Source organism: Cottoperca gobio, chromosome 14 (genome assembly GCF_900634415.1).
Source record: "Cottoperca gobio chromosome 14, fCotGob3.1, whole genome shotgun sequence".
NCBI classification, from domain to species: Eukaryota; Metazoa; Chordata; class Actinopteri; order Perciformes; family Bovichtidae; genus Cottoperca; species Cottoperca gobio.
The window spans coordinates 3,537,354-3,555,734 of NC_041368.1; the positions used below are offsets into that span (position 1 = coordinate 3,537,354).

The 18,381-nt window shown below is 39.6% G+C and overlaps 1 protein-coding gene across 4 annotated transcripts in view; it reads left to right on the forward strand.

Moving 5' to 3' along the window:
- Nucleotides 1-328: 328 nt before the first annotated feature.
- dscama (Down syndrome cell adhesion molecule a) overlaps nt 329-18,381 on the forward strand; it is a 91,543-nt gene continuing 73,490 nt past the window's right edge. For all 4 annotated transcript variants that reach the window (XM_029448306.1, XM_029448309.1, XM_029448308.1 and 1 more), the window contains exon 1: nt 329-521. In XM_029448306.1, the coding sequence (XP_029304166.1) occupies nt 479-521 (43 nt within the window). In that variant the 5' untranslated portion in view covers nt 329-478. The remainder of the gene's footprint in view (nt 522-18,381) is intronic.

The window sequence follows — 18,381 nt, forward strand, 5'->3', positions numbered from 1 at the left end:
CGGAGCGCACCGAGCCGAGCTCCCTCATGTTCCACGCAGAGCTGCGCTCCGACACGGGGGGACGGCTGCACTGAGGCCCGGCGCGGTGCGGTGCGGTGTGGTCAGTCTAAAGAAAACAAAGACGCACAGTTGTGGACTATACACTGTCTACCGCCATAACAGAAGACAATCAGCAGGAAGAAGCTCAAACCTCCTCCTCTTCCTCTTCTTCCCAACGTGAAGGATTGAGAGAGAGAGAGAGAGAGAGAGAGAGAGAGAGAGAGAGAGAGAGAGAGAGAGAGAGAGCGCGAGAGAGAGAGAGGGAGGAAGAGAGAGAGAGCGAGAGAGAGAGGGAGGAAGAGAGAGAGAGATTTGCAAGCTCCTCTTTCTTTCATTGCAACTGACTTGTTGAAGAAATAAAAGGAAGAAATAACAAGAAGAAAGAGTGCGGGGAGAGAAGAAGAAAAAGCATAAGCTTGGATATTGAACGGAGCGGGGCATGTGGATATTGGCTCTTATCTTTTCCCAGTGCATCTTGAATGGTAGGTGATGCATTTGTGCATGTTAAACTTCAGGTGCATGTTAATTATCCCACCGGACAGAGGGTTGAAATATTATCACAAATAGCCTGTAAGCATATTCACATTGAAGATATAGATTTTTTTCTGTCCTAGAAAATTGAACGGGAGAACAGACTGTTGCTATGTCCTGACACAGACAGAGGGTCTTTAGTTCTATACACATTAACCTTTATATACATGAAGGTTGTGGACGTATAATCACTCATGCCGTTTCAACATTTAGGATTAGCCTTTTATCAAATAGAGAGAGGGAGATATATATATACACACACACACACACACACACACACACACACACACACACACACACACACACACACACACACACACACACACACACACACACACACACACACACACACACACACACACACACACACACACACAGGGAGAGGAGAAATGTAGGTTGAGTGATAGGTGCAGCCTGCACTGCATGAGGAACAAGACATTTTTAATGTGTTGTTATGGTAGTTTTTGTGCAATATTTTTTTTGTGCAATTTCGAAGACCTTAAATGAAACCTCATAATTATTTTGTTTCATTCTCAGTTTGTACCATTCAGCAATATTTATTGTTTCTAATCAAACTGCATTGGGCCTCAGTCTGGGTGCATTTCCTACTTCATTTTTAGATGCTTAATGTGCATATTAACAGTTCATCTTTCACTGTTTCACATATTTGGCTTATTAAAAATGATCCTTTAGTGAATAATTTAGTTGTAACATATTTGCATGTACACCTGGTGTATTCACCATTTGTTTGTTTAAATCTCAAACCTGCCTGTATATTACATTCAAACAGAACAATTATTCACTCAATGAAACTGAAATAATTGCACTATGGACATTAAAATTACATTTCAATTCCGAAATCTACTCCTAAACCAAGAATTATGTTAATACATTTTTTTAGTTTATTTACTTGCATGCTATAATATATATAGTGCATGTTTTTATAATTTAAAGTATTGAATAAGTTGCACATATGATTGCATGTTTGCATGTTTTCTGTTAGATCTGTCGGGTATCTTCTAGAAAAAGGATTAAATAGGTTGGCTGTGCTTTTTTTCTGGCATTGCACCCGCCATATTAGAAGCAAAGACATGGAGTCATTTTGGATTGGGGAAAAAAAGAGACAAGTCCTCATCACCCTTGTCCAAGTGCACATCTCGCAAAATGCATCCAGATCCTATTTTGTGCACAGTGAAATCCTCAAAAGATAGGTTTGAAAGGTGACTGATTTTTTTTACAACGAATACAAGAAGGGTGTGTGAGGAAGGGGGGGGGGCAATGAGGAGGACAAGGGGCTATGGGGTAGGGGGGGTGGGATGTGCGTGTGTTGGGGGGCAGAAATCAGCTCGAAAGAAAATTGGTGTATTTAGAAGCTCTTTTGAAAGGTAGACGAAGCGAAAGGGGTTAAAAAATATCTAAAGTGGACACAATGTAAACTGAGAGTAGAGGGCGATGCGTCAAGCTAAGATGACAGGAAAACCATTTTGTGGCCATGCTGAAGGGTTCAATGAAGGCAGTGGTTATTTATAGGAGAGAATGGAGTTAAAGCAGTGACGGTAGTGTACCAAAGACCCCTTTCTGCAAGTGAGGCGAGACCATTTCAAGAAACAGAGGACTGTGATGTCCATTTCAAATCTGACTAAATGCTGTGATGAAATCTGTTTGCTCAGCCCGATCTATTGCTTTGCTTTTGAATGGCTTTTTCAGTCTCTTTGGTCGAGGCAACAGCGTTGCAAAATGGCTGCTGCTATAGACATCTACATGGAAACTTTGAATGGCAACAACGGCACTTGTAATTGTGATGAATGCTACGTTTGTGGTCGCTGCTGATGCAGTGCCATTCATATCGACAGACTCGGCTCTTTTTACTCTGACCTTATCTATTGATTCAGAGATTCAAATGTTGTTTTTGTGGCAGCAATTAGAATTACCCAGAGTGCATTAGCCTATGACAATCCTCTCTTTGTAATTTTCTTCTTTCTCTACCATGCTAAATTGACTGTAGGCGCAGGGATTGTTGATCTTAGACGGTTTTCTCTCTGCTGCACATTTGTTTTCCCCGTACAGACCTGCAAAGATTAGTCTTAATGAGCAGTTGCATCACAGTCGTACATTTTGCACCTCTTCTGGACAGAGAGATGTAGCTTCCTGAAATCAGGGCTTTTAGGGCTCCGGTCCAGTACGGGCTGCTGAGGTTGTCTCTATGGAGACCTGGGTAATGAGTGTTGCTGCAGTGTGGGCTTTGGGCTAGAGCAACACTGCACTCTGCTCAGGTGACCCTGACTTCCTGATAGATTTCAGCCTGTCACTCTTTCCTTATTATAATAGTTATTGGCGTATTATTTCATTTCAACATTTGATCTGTTTAGGTTATCCTTTTATGGCTGTTTATGTAGATATTCATATTCCCTTTTGAAGATTATAACCACAGCTCTAGCTTTGCAGTGGTCATTTTTGAAACTATACAAAATCAATTTTGCACTAAATTGCCATTTGCCAATTTGGGAACACATTTGCCAACTCATCTACAGTAGATATAAACAATTCACCGCTGTAAAGAGTCAAATCTGCTGTGGAGTTAACTTCAGTGGTGCTTGAGCTCTTAAAGTGCTCTTGCAGAAGTGTCTATTAAAACCTAAATGGAATGGGAACAACATATTCCAGTTATGAAGAGATAAAATTGGGGAAATGGCATAATGTTGTTTTTGCTCTGCTACGCCAGGGGGGGAATCTGACACATGCTCAATTGGACGCTAATAAGCTGTGTAAATATACAGCGAAGCTCCTCAATTGGCTCTTAGTATCACTCTGTGCGTGTGTATTTTTAGCTTTCAGTTTAGGATGATGAGGGGCTGCTGGAGAAAAGGTACCTCCACTTATTAAAACATAAGCATTTTCAGTATGATTTGATCCAGACTTCAAACATGATTATTGTCGGAGCAGAATTTAGTTTCTTCCCGGTTCAGATCATCATAGCAACAAATGAAACACAGAATGTCTCCTCGCTCCTTCATCTCGAACAACAATTCTACAAAACAGTGGAGCATTTGAATGCCTGTCATTAGCAGTTAGAATTCATTTTTATCACGAGTAACCAAGGCACGACATTGACCCTGATAAGAACGGAGATTATAATCAATGGAGCGCAGAGACAAGAGGTGAGTTTGTAATGAAGATATCACATATAGACGTCATTCAATGGTCTGTATGTTTGGAACAATTAGTAGCAACTGATTGATTTAAATCTGTCTGTAGTTTACTGGGTCTAGAAAGATGGTGGAAAAAAGTGGATTTAAAAGTTCTCAATTGATAATTCAGAGCAGAGGGATTGCCTCCACACGGCTCTCAACATGGCGACAGCTGTGCTGGTGGCTAGCAGCTAACATTGCTAACAGCAAGAACGATGCAAACACCAGCAACGGTGCTGACGGAGCTAACAGTGTGAAACTGAGGGGGAAGGGGAAGGGGAAGGGGGAGGGTGGGCTTTACGCTACCGTGGTCAGCGGTAACCACTGTTTGACCGCAGTGCAGAGCGGCGGATATTAGCTAGCCAGTGTGCACCACAGACTGTACGTGCACACGTGTTCGGACCGGCACAGAGAAACTAGCTAGCAGGTGGGGCACACACAGGACTCAACAAAGCACAGAAAAGCTTGGAATACAACACACACAGAGAGAGAGAGGTTGTATTCTCTGCTCAGGTACACATAACTCCACTATATCTTTACAGAGCAAATACTTGTTTGCTGCTATATGAATGCACTGAATTTAATTTGAGCACAAAGTTTACTTTGTTAAAACTCAACAAAATCCACAACCTTTCTCTAACGTCAGTGCTTTTGCTACTCAGCCTAAACATTCAGACCAAACCAAAAAGTTATTTTTTGATTATTGTTATTATTAGTCATGCGTAAAAAGACATCTCAAAAAAGAGAATAGATGATTAATGCCAGATTATTCCATTGGCCTAGCAACTTTAGCGTTAGCCTTTACAGTTTAATTGTAATTTATAGGAGACAGGGACATCTTTAGAGCATATTCTTTCTCAAACTTTCGTAGAAATGTTATCAAGACACAGTACTGCTTTTCCCCCACAATCCACAATCTTTTTTGATGCTACAAGTGAAACATTTGTCCAGTCTTTAATTTATTGTTTTGGCTAATTATGCCCAGTGAAACAGTATTGCTTAGAGGTCGCATTAAGGCCAGTGGGAAACTAGGTCTGTGCAGACTGGTGTCCTTTGGTATACATCTGTCACTTCATATAGAGAGGCAGGACGGGTTGACACAGTCACGGCAGCACACATCAGCAAACAACAACTGAGCTCCTCAGACGCACATTCATATCAGCACACCAGTCAACACAATGTAGGCCACTGGAAATGCTGTGATTCTTCTTATTAAGTAATAGTCGTGTCTTGTTTTAGTTCTGACCAGAGCGATTGTATTTACTGATGCTTGTGTGTTTATCACGCAATCATTTTATTATAAGGGTAGAATATTCCTACATTTATTTAACCCACATTTTTAGCATTAGGCTACATTATGTTATGATAATTGCCATTTACCACAGGCAATTATTTCGTTACTATAATAAAGTGTAGTAACACAAAACAACACAAAATGAAATGTTACATTTATCTAAAGAATTTTCAAAGTTTTAAATCAGTTTATACTATTTAAAATTATTTCAAAAATAGATTCATTCACTAACATGTAATCCAAATTTTTTATTTAGGTCAGAGCTTTGATTATTGACTTTATACATCCAGTCACTTAAAGGTATTCAAATCAAGTTTAGATTTTGTATTATCTTTATTATTAATTCATATTATGCTTAAGGCTACAAGGTATTAGTGGCATGCTGTTTTCACGGCATCACTAATCACACCAGGATTTGTCAGGGGCATCGGGTCGAGATATTTGCGCTCCACTGTGTGTGCTTGTGCCTTAGCTTGGCTGTTCAGACAAGAGTAGACTCAAGCATATGTTAATGGGTGCACATTGAACTGTTAAAGGTTTCATTTAACCCAGACCAGAATGCTTAAGGAGATGATAGTGTGTAGTGAGGCAGAAAAAGAGGAGGAAGAGTGGGGGACGAGGGACACACAGTGAGCTTGTGTTATGTGGTATCTAAAGCTCAAAGAATCATCAAATCAGCCGCTTTACTTTGTAGAAACAGCGCTATGGTGGACACTTTCCAATACATCAGACAGTTATATTATTGGACACTGATTAAGACTCCACAATCTTTAATATACATCCAGCAGGAAGAAGACGAGGCTTTTCTTTGTCATGTTCTCCAGTTATAGCTCACCTTACCTATTGCGTCTACTTTTATAATTGATTGTATGTTTTTGGTTAAATAATGTTAAAACAATCCTGACATGAGAACAGTGTGATGATTTATAAAATATAAATATAATATAATATATATAAATATAAAATATAAAATTGAAATGAATAAGGTCCTGGCAAATGGTGTAGAAAGTGGCTCTGCTACAACAGCTATTAAGAGAAGCTTGTGAATGTTTTATAGATCAAATGAACACCAACATCTGGTGTTCATATTCAGTAAATCTGCCAGGTCACATGTCTTTAATTTGTTCATAACTCGTCAACTGTGACTGTGTTTGCATACAAAGCCAGAAAGCACACTCGGACAGAATATTGGTTGTGGTTTATTTGATCTATTCTATTTAAATGAAGCAGTAATTGAATGACACATTACTACACTTTAGTGAGATCAGCTAATTTGACCCAGTGTAAATATTCCAAAGCAGAGGGGCCTCTGTGAGGTGTATTTTAGGCTGAGCTCATGTTATGTCTGCTGTACAGCCTTTGTCATTAAAGACCCTGTTGCAGTCGTGGCCCCTCCGGAGATCCTGAGAAATGCAGTCATAATAAAGACGGACATGCAAAGAGCTTTGTTGTGTTCACAGAAGTTAGAACAGAGATCTGCTCTGAAGATATTAAAAGCCAGAGGCAATACATGTAGGAGAAAGTATCAGGGGCCTTCTCTAAAGTTGTATCTATACATTATGCATTATGTTCATACACCTCCGATTTGCAATAATAATTTATGTTTGCTGGAGCATTTAGTCAGAAGCAGGGGGACTTTCATAAAGTGCTAGTGCTTTCGATGTTGATTTTGACTCTTTTATGCATCTTGATTGCTTTTACCTTGAAGATATTTGAAACATACTCTGCTCGTGGACATTTTACTATGTTCAATGGGAATATTTGAGTCATTCGTTAATCAGATGGTGTTGCTTTATCTCCCAAAATGTATTTTTGTAATGCAAAATACTAGTTGCATTATGAATGTTATTCTTTGGAGAAAAGGTTGGTCACTGGGTGTAGGGCTGTCTTCATGTCGCTCTCGGTATAGACTCCTGTGTGTACAGTGTCTCTGACTTTATGTAATCTTTGTGGTGAGGCAAAAGTGACAAATTCTTACTGAGTTCCAGAAGTTGTAGCCGTTACCAGAGGGTCTGGTGTCCTTGTGAAAATGCTGACATTATAAATCCCTCTGAGATGTACAAAATACATTATTAACCTCTTTAGAGTCGAACATGAAACAAAGAAAATAAAAAAAAGTCTTTACCGTGACTCTATAATAGTGACCCAGCTAGTACTTCTCTGTATTCCTTCTTCATAATACTCTGACCTTGTAATTCAGACATACATACATGTTGTGTGATTTGTTAGAGGCCAGATGTGAGGTCTCAGTCCCTTTGTTTTCTGAGGAAGGTAAACTGATAAATGATTACTTACAAAGATATTTCACCAACAAACGTTTGTTGATAGCAAACAAGCATGACATGCCAGTCAAGATATTTACAATGTAATTAATAAAAGTACATTTTGAACGTGTGACTGTCAAGTGGTCAGTCTTTGTAACACAACAGGTATAGGGTGACCCGGGACTGCTACAGTAACAACACATGGGTTACAATACACGTGGGCCTAACATGGTGCTCTGCACAGCAGGGTGTGGAGTCATTGGATGGAACAGAGAAAACGGGAATATAAAAAAAGATAATAATCTTATACAGTAAAAAATAACAGTTTCTTTCTTTTTTTATAAAGAAAAATAGAATATTAAACTATAAAAAACCTTACCAATAAGACATTATGGCAATTTCTGACAATTTCTTCCCCTGTGACAGACTGCTGGACGTATCCATTAGGCATAACCAAACTGTGCTGATTAGCATTCAAAATCCAGCTCTGTTCCTGTAGCCTGAAATGTGTAACATTTTCAAACATTATGGCAAATGTTTCATTAAAGTGTTGCTAGCCCCCAGCTCCATTCCGCTCCAATCTCCACTCTATCAGGCCTTCCCCAGAAGTGATTATGCTAATTGCTGTTTGATCAGATGATTAAATTATAATTTGATTAATCCCAGGCACTAAACGCTCTGAATACGTTGATGTGTATTTTGCTGGCTGGCAGTGTTTGCAGAGCCCCCTGCACCAGGCAGGCTGTCTGATACACACGATCCAGGTAGGACAGGGAGAGATGTATGTAAGGCTACGTTATGACCAGAATAAAACACTGTTTTTGATGTACCGTGGTCTAATAATCATAGAAAACATGATGATTAATTAAGGATTGCTCTCTGCTGTGTGTAGATTGAGTGCAGCTCTAATGCAGAGTGCTGCCATTTTCTCACCATTGCCTGTCTGTGTTACTCTCAATTAACCGTGTATCCATCAGGGTGATTTATAATAGTGCTGTATATGCAGGCTCCTGTAGGACTAAATAATGAGGGCCTATATTGTGAGCCCATTATAGGATTCAATGTCATTCTGGCATCACAAGGTGTATTTTTAGTACGACTATTCTGTGATTTCAGTCTTGTTATGCTTCTGAATCGAAGGTAAATTGACTTTGATTTCTAATAAACATATTCACATATGTAATAGATTGGCTATGTGTTTGCATCGCAGCAATAAGAGAGCACTCTTTCCTTTACTGAAAATAAAATACTCTCGCCTTTGAGGCAAATGGAGGGCTGTCGAGGGGAGGGAAGGCAGGGATGGAGGGAGCGAGTGTTGGGGTGGGGGGTGGGGGGTTCTGATGCACAAGAGGATGGCTGTGGGCGGAAAAGCAACGATGTCTAGTCATCTGACCCACAATCCCATTTAACCCCAGGACTTTGATTTGCCCTCCACTGTCAACTGCTTCTTTCGCCTCTTTGTTTCTCTCCTGCAAATGGCTTTTATTTTCAACACCTCCTGATGATGCAAAACAACACTGCAATATGCTGCATATTACAGAGCAAAGACCTATCTTCTATCCATCAATTTCCATGCGATTAAAGCATATCTTTTTTTGGAATTACTTGATGATGCAATGCGTAAAAAACACCACTATGGTTAAGATGTAAGCAAATGTATTCTATATTCTTCTCTATGTGGCCTGTAAATCAATGTAAGTAGGCTAACACAAGGGCAATACACACATACACAAATGTGTCATCCAAAATGTGCAACTCAGTGCTAATGTTGGCATGGACATCACGTTTCAGATAGTGGAGCTGGATGCACAAATCTGCAACATAGAAATGATACATTTGTAATAACTTCCTCTATCTTGCATTTGTTTCATTATTGAGAGAATTTCTAGAAAGTTTCTTTGAGTTTGCTATACAAATCTAATGTATTATTATTATTATTATTATTATTATTATTATTATTATTATTATTATTATTATTATTATTATTATTATTATTATTATTATTATTATTATAATTTAGACACTACCACCTTCTTCTCTGTTGCATCTAAGTGGTTTATGTATACACCAATACAGCATCTCACTGCTTCTCCAGTGTGGATAACTGGTTCATAACCTCAAACAAGGCCCAAAGAAGCTGATGTCGGCTGTGTGTTATATAAGATGAGTTTTCCTCGCATCTGTGATGGTGCCTTGCATAAAGTACAGTACAGGTACAGCTTTTTTTGTTTTTATTGCAAAACAAAATACGAAAACAACAAGAGGATGACAAGGCAGAGAACGTAATTTATATAGTATGATAACAACAACAACAACAACAACAACACTAATAATAATAATAATAATAATAATAATAATAATAATAATAGTAATAGTAATAGTAATAATAACAGTGGCACACTAATGATAATACTAATATTAATTCACAAAACTATTTTTAATAAAACTAACAATAATAATAATAATAATAATAATAATAATAATAATAATAATAATAATAATAATAATAATAATAATAATAATAATAATAATAATAAAGTCGGTCATCACAGGCAAACCTCATTGTGCAGCTTCAATGATTGGACAGAAATGATTGCCATTGAATTGTTTCGTAATTAATTAGATGCAAGAAATTCCTCTTCAGTTCTACTAGCTCACTATGTTTCCCAGCTACTCCTCTCCAAACTGCAGATGAACACATCTGGTAGAAAGGCCTCCGTGCTGAATAAACACTTTTCAGTGAAAAACAAGTCAAACTAAACGGCAGCAGACAGGCTCAACATATTAGTGCTGCCTGAACTCCAGTTTAACAGTCACGTTTTTGGCCTGTGGTTTGCTCATCGCCCATGTTGCATTTTAGCTCTCAGTTTATGTCAACATGTTTAGTCACCACTTGCCTTCAGTCATGTTTCGAATCAAGTCAAATTTATTTGTTAAATTTTTTTTTTTAAGGAAATACATATTAGTCATGAAGAATTACAGAGTTGTTCCATACAAGTGCACATTAGAAGAAAGCTTTGGTGATACATCTTTTCTTATTGAATTGGAAATCCAAAACGATTTGTTATTCGTTTATGAATCCAAAACAAAAAAATAATTTTGTACTTTTGAAGTAGCAAATATAAAACATAGCAAATGAAAAAACGGAACATGGACCAAATTTGATTTAGATATTTAGTGTGTTGGATTTGCTTGACCAGGAAGTTACTGACTTCTTTGTGTGTTGCACTCGATAGCCTAACTTTGCAGCAAATACACTTGCACATGATTTGATGTTAAACATCAATATAAATGTTTTTTTTCTTTTAGCAATTATTATTTCATTATTTTGGAAAATGTCAAATGTTAAAGTCGTCACTTGTGTAAAAAACAGGAAGTGTAATGATGCCATGGATACGGTTCACCAGTGGATGTACAGACAACTATCACTGAATTACTTACTGAAGAAATCCTAAAAACTGGAGGATTCTCAGGCAAGTTCTGAAGTGTTCCCATTACTGTCCCAGTACAGTGAGATACACTGTGTGCTGCAAACTGACCTTCGGTTTTTATTTTCCAAAATAGTTACAAACACAATTACAAAAACAAAAAACACTTCTGTTAATGCTTAAGCTCCTGTTCGTTACATTAAATCAGGTTGCCTACCGCCATATCGCCAAAGTGTATTTGCTGCAAGTTTATCATAAATTCATAAACGAACAATGAATAATTTTAAACACTTACTTTACCCAATGACACAACCAGTAGCCTCTGAAACCCAATACAGCAGAGAATACTTACACAGTCACATATCTGCAGACTGCTCAACTGCTGTAGACTCGATACCAAACTGTGTCAGATTGATCTTGAAGAGAGGTACTACACCGACAAAGCGTAAATGTGGATGTAAAGGATGCATTTCTCACATGCATCTCACATGAATCTCCAGGTTCCCAGGTCTCAGATATATGTACATCACTTTACTTTACTTTATTGAGTACACAGAGGATACTTCCTTGGAGAACCTCCAATATTAAGGGTAGAAGGAGCAGGCAGTTCTTGACTACTTCCTAAATTGGTATGAGAAGTTAAACCATACATCACCTGAGAGGAAAATAAATGTCCACTAATTTTAGAAGGATACAATCCTTTAACTCAACTTTTATCTATGGGGAGCCAATATAATCTGTCACAGATTACAAATACCTTGGCATTGTGCTGGACCATCATCTTCAACAGGACCTGTGGACTGACCTGATGAGACAACACACACACTTTTTAAAGAATTGACTATCCTATTATGTCTACAACAAAATGCTCCAAATGTTTTACTGTGCCTTTATTGAAAGTGTTTAATCTTCTGTATCATCTTCTGGTTGAGTAATACCTTTTGAGGCACAGAAAGAGACTTTCGGAAAAACTGCAACAACTGCCAGTATGGAGGGGTGGGGAGGGGTGGAGGACAGGCGTGCCTCATGATGACAGTGAGTAAGCATCCAGTGTGGAATGCATCTACAGACAATGTCCAGCTTTGCAAACAATTATATCATCTAATATATATCTATATATATTATGAAGGGCTGGATTATGAAGTTTCCACTGTTTCCTCGTCTTTACTTACACCGTCACATTGGGTTTGCAGAAGGTAGAGCAGGTCGTCCAATAATCGGAAGATCGGCGGTTGGATCCCCAACTTCTCCCGTCCGAATGTTGAAGTGTCCTTAGTCAAGATACTGAACCCAAAAATGTGTGAATTTGCATTATATTAGATGATGAGCAGTTTGGCACCTTGTCTGGTTTTGACTTTTTTTCATCCTCCCAACCTTTATTTACACTGTAACCACCACTGATACTGACACGTTATACCATAACTACTAAAGAGGTACTGCAGGATGTCATTGTTGTCAACTGTTCAGCTCTGTTTACCAGTACTGTGAAATTACAACATACTTACAGTATAACCTATTTCTTCTTTCCTCTGCAATTCACAATTGTTACTCCCTTTTAATGCTGTACCTACATTTAAGTGCCTAGACCTACCGATTCATACAACGATATTACACCATAAATGACCCGTGTCAGGTAATACTGATAGACTGTATAAAATATGGAATTAGTCTCCGTTACGTCACCCATAGGTTTCTGCAGAGCCGCTATGAAGCTCAAAGTGGGCAGCTCTAGCTGTCGCCATCTTGGCTGTGGCGACTCTACCTAACTTCTGGCTAATCCAAAAATGGCCGTCGGTGGTAAGGCGGGCCCGGATGACGCAGCATATCAGACAGCTAGCGGCTAACGACCAGAGAAGGCACCCACATGTTACTCAATGCGTTCAGGCCTAACTGCATAACTTTAAGCCCTAATATAATATAAACGGGTGAGTTATATAAAGCTTCAACCCCTGTGCAGTTGTCATGAAAAGGGAAATTAGCTGTAGACCAGCTTCTGTGCTGTGTATAATATGTAGATGATCTTCAAGCTGTCAGCCTTTCTCCTTCAGCTAATCTTGTCGTTCATCCCTCCCTGCTGAGTTTAATGTCCTCCCTCTCAGCTCACCTGAGATCCACCTCCCTTCTCCGTCTCTCTGCCTATCAGCTCAGTCAGAGTTGCACTTGACAGTATAGCAAGCAGCGGTGGGAAGAACATTTGACTGAAACAGAAATAAAGTCTCTCTTCCACTCTCTAAAAGCATGAACAGTGAATAATGTGCTGTGATATATTACATACATACATACATATTACATAGTTGAGTCAGTTACTGTAGAGCTGTGCAGACAGGAAAGTAAATAACTAACAGCTCTAACTTAAAGATCCTCTAACTGAAAATATACTTCAGCACTTGTGCCAAAGCTAAAGGAATAGTTTACCATTTACCGGAAATAGGCTTATTAAATCTATTAATTAAGAGTTAATGTATATGGGTGGCTGTGAATCAGGAGGTAGAGCAGCCTACATGTCGAAGTGTTATTGATATTGTATGATATTGCATGATATTGTAGCCTACACCATATTGCACCCAAATTGCTCCTGACAGCTGTGACGGGTGTGTCATCGGTGTGGGAGTGTGTGTGAATGTTTATCATGATGAGCAGGTGTCAAACTCTTCCAAATAGTCACAAATGCTGTGTTATAAAACAAGAAAATAAATAAACACATAAATGTAATATTCCGCCATGCTAGCTGCTCTGGCACGCTGTAAGATAGTGCTGTCTCAAAGCACTATTGTGCCTACGACGATAGTGCTTTGAGCTAAATGCTAACATTAGCATGCTAACATGCTCACGATGACAATGCTGACATGCTGATGTTTAGCAGGTATCATGTTACCATGTTCACCATCACAGCTATCCAATAGTTGAGATATTTCCGTGGTGGACGGACCGACTGACAGACCAACATGGTAATCATCAGAGCTGCTAGCATGGCTTTCAACCTGCTTGAGGAGAAAGAATAGTTTGTTACCTCGGCATAAAGTAGCCTAATTTAAGAAGATTTCAATCCCTTGGACAAAAAATCTCATGCAGTGTAATGTGTCAGAGTACAGCACTGTATTTCAATGCTGTGCCACTTAAGAAGGGTAATGGAGCATTATGAATGTCTCATTATGCTTGTTTGTCTTCTTTATCTCCTTTGTCTTGATGTTCTTTTGCTTAGTAGCTTCAGTAGCAGCAACTAGTTTGTTCATTCACAGTAGTTTCTCCTCTTCCCTCCTAAACCATCTCTCTCTCTCTCTCTCTCTCTCTCTCTCTCTCTCTCTCTCTCTCTCTCTCTCTCTCTCTCAGTAGATTTGCAGTATTTGTCCATTTCCACCTTGATGATGTAACTGATTAAGGTCTTCAAAACTAGTGGGAACTCCCTCCTCTCCTGTTGGCGCTCATGTAAATGAGCGTTCATATGCATCAACCAACCCACTCCACGCTGACTCTCGTGTCGTCCTCCAGAGAGTTGACATCAGAGGAGGGTATCATTGGTTTTACATAGCGGCTGCATGGCACTGAGCGCACTGCTCAACATTATTCATGAGGGCAAAATGGGAGCCGGTGATTTGGGAGCGTGAGGGGACCCTGTTCTCCGATCTGTGCATCTCGGATCAGCGCTGCACTTCTCTTTACCGATTGTGTAAGCCCCTAGGGCAGGACAGGAGGGGTGGAGGTTGTAAGGGGTGAAGGGGGGTTTGGATGCTTACTCACTGTCATCATGAGGCCGTCCTGTCCTCCACCCCTCACTATCTCTCCCTCTTTTGCAATCCCCCAGCCCCCACTCTCCCCTCCCTAGGCAGTCTCTGCAGAGCTCTGCCTTAATTACCTGCATCGCCTGCCATGAGCTGTCAGTGTGGCTCAGTGCTGGTTTGCCCCAGTGGAGTTGCCCTAATGTTTTGATGCCCTGGTGCCCAATGTAGCACCACAGAGATCTCTGACCTGGTGAAGGCCACACTGTGTCTGAGAGCCAATTGGACTGTAATGCTTAAATACATTTGCGGCTTCGGGCATGGAAGACATGTTGTGGCTAATAGCTAATTCAATGTGATAAAAATCACAAGCGAAAGGCTGTGTATAAGAATGTTGTTGCAGAAAACAAAGCAGTCAACCATTATGAAATAATGTGAAGCATCAAAGAGTTCTTTGTCATTTCAACATGAAAACAAGAGGCTCCCAAGCACATTCATCTAAGGTTGATTAATGGTGTTTGGTTGAGGTAAACACAGGCCGAGCAAAAAGCCCCTGACACATCAGTCATCAGTGGACTAATGCACAGGCTAATGCATAGGCCTGTTTATGCTGTGTGTTAGTGGGACCTGTATCGATCAGACATTTACTTAAATAAATTGCCTGGGTGATTTGGAAGCAACCACTGGCCTTGTAAGAGTGGAGGTTCACAGGTCTTACTGAACACACAACATAGGGAAAATAAGAAGGTTTTATTTTCTTGGAATAGGAATATTATGAAGTATCTTTGCAATGAGAGCCTGTTCTCACAACACTCTGTAATGGTGGCAGACTAAACCAGCAATATAACTGCCTGCAACGACTCCTCACTGTCTCAACCGTCAACCGGTGACTGTGTCAGCCTCTATGTTAGTGGGCTCTGAAACATTACCGCTCATCCCCCCACATCCCTCTGACACGCCCGTGTGTACTCTCCTTGACCGAAGCGTGCCCTTGAGCTGCAAACGCAGCAGCAGAGGCTCCACAATGGGAGGATGGCATTAGGAGTCACCTGCAATTCACAATTAGAGGCTTCAGCAGGCCCTGCCACCGATAGGTGCTGACATCTGGGACTGTGCCAAGCTTTATTTCAAACAGCAAGAAGAAGGGACCCACTTCACTAACCTGACAGGACCCCCCTTCCTAACCCCCTTCTGAGCTTTGCTAAGACCAAAAACACAGGAAAAAGAGAGTGCATCTCTTATACATATGTGGGATTCATAATTGAACAATATCACCTTTTCCTCTTTGTGGTTTTTGCTCAGGGAAAACTGACGTTGATTAAGACGGGCTCTGGCACAGGCAGGCCGATGGACTGTTAGCGAGAACATGTGTGTGTGTGTTGGCGTGATAGGCATGGGAGTTTTCACCATACTATTGTAATAGTGTGTGAGGCCAAAGCCATTTCAAGAAAACTGAGATAGAATAGCTTTAAGGATTTGTACAATTTGCACAATTGAGGAATTAAATATAAAGATAAACATGCAACAACTTGTTTTATTCAAAATCTCAGGACACAAGAAGGAAAGAAAGAAACAGCCCAATCATAGTCGTAACATCTTAAGAAGATAATTAAATGTAAAGTAAGATTCTGAAAAGCAGTACTATCAACAGAGAAATAAATCCTTTGAGATGTGGACCAAAGCGCTGCAGACTGCAGCATTAATCTGCCAACCAGGCTGACCGACTATCGATAGGGTCCACATAAATCTTTCATCTCCCGTTTCAAGATTCATCCTGCTCTTGTTTTGATCTTACTCCTGTGTTGCCAGCATTATCAATATCCCCTCAAAAGTGTGCCTCTTCAGTCTGCAAAAACAATGCGTTACATATCTCTGAGATGAGCATTTGTATGTGTTACATCTTACTATTTTATGACAGCCATTAATGAGATTATCATTTAACGGTGCTGTACACAAACACACTTGATGACAACCAACAGCCACCCACATACTGTCTCCTTTGCTTTTAGGCGAGCATTATGATACATTCAGCTGGTTTGTCTTCAGCCATTCATTTGCAACTGAATATTCATATAAAATACAGCCAAAATACTAATTCTGTATATGTAATTTTAGTTTTTTAGATAATTCTCAGTGAAGAGTCAAAGGTAATATACTGCAGGGAGTGTGTACCAATAAACTGATATGAATGCATTATTAAGTGCATTCGAGTAAGTAACGTGTTATACAGGAGGAGGTTTTTAAAAATCTAATTTATTTACCCAACAGCAGCCTTTACTCTTTCGGACGGACGCAGGAGTGTATGTGTTGTTTTCCATACGTTTGCTACATTCTACTGATTTTAGTCTGCACTGCTTTTTAGTCGCAGGGACTCATGAAGGTCTAGTAGATGATAAATACACATCAGTACACTCAGTCTGCTGAGTGCAGTCTGACTTCCTCTCTGGCTCTCTTCCTTTTGCATGCATTGTTTTTTTTGCACCTGCATCCTCGTGTAAAGGTGGAGCAAAGTCAGAGCGTGAGAGACAGGGTCAGAGGAGTGTGAAGGAGAGATGAAGGTTAAAAAAGAATACAGACTTGGTGGAGAAAGAGGCTGCAGAGAAAAAGGGGAAAGAGAAAGTATTCATTTGAATGAGATTGTGGGATACAACTGAGATGGAGCATGTCTTTGACCTCTGTCTTGGCATCTGTCCTATCCTCCCATTTCTTTACATTCTCTTCCAGTCTCTCTCTTTTAATAGCAGCCTGCGTGTCACTGTCGGAGTGCTTTCCAGCTTTCCCGCCTCCCTACTCAAACCCCGCCCTCACTGTTTTCCTTGGCACTGTGCTGAAAAATAAATGCACTTCCACTGTATCTATCTGAACTGTTGGGATCTGGCAGGGTTTTTGTGTCCATCAGGCTTTCCAATCTTAAGGAACCAGCCACCCAGAAATGGGTGGTGGTGGAGGTGGAGCTGGTGGGCGTCTCAATTTTTTATGAGTTGGTGCAAAGCGGATTGAGACAAAAGCAGTAATGAAGCAGCCTCTCTTCAAACAGTCAGACCAGGGTGGCTCTTTGCTCTCCATCCCACACCTCCTCTTCTCTTTCCACAGCTTTTATTCAGCCTCAGTCCAGACACACTTTTTTTAGTTTTTTTTTAAGTTGGGATTCCAATCACATACATTTAGGTACAGAGAGTTACATTACTGTAGTTCACTGTATTGCTGTGACTTTAAACTAAAAGAAAAGACGTTTGTGGAACACAAATGATAATGACTTTATAAGATGATCACCACACGTTCACAAATATGATATAACATTACAGTAACATAGACATACTTATATTTATTTATATTCGTAATTATCATTAATCATATTATGTAAATTCAGCTTTTACTTAATCTTATTTTAGTTATTTTGTGTATGCTTACATTTTTTATTCTTATTATCTTTGTGTGTTTTTAACTCTTACAAAGGTTTTTCTTCTCTTAACATGAAATGCTAGAACACAGGTTATTGCATGCCAACCCAGATACTGTGACACATTCGTAATTCATGAAGAAGACATTACTGAGTCTACAACATGTTAAATGCAAAACAAACAAATGTAAAAAACATTTAAGCATGTTTTGCACTATAATATATTAATTAATAATTATATTAATATAGTTGCCTTAATGAACTGAGGAGAGCCCTTAGACAGTTACAGCCCTTACAGCTTAGACAGCGGAGCTTTCAATTAAATTAAATTCAGCTATTGTATGTTATTGTATGGATGATGCAATGCATTGTTAATTACCAGTGTGTGTGTGTGTGTGTGTGTGTGTGTGTGTGTGTGTGTGTGTGTGTGTGTGTGTGTGTCTCCTGAGCAGTCAGACTCCCTGCGATTCATAACAGATGCTGGGATTTTATGATCATCTTGATGACAGATTTTCCTACTT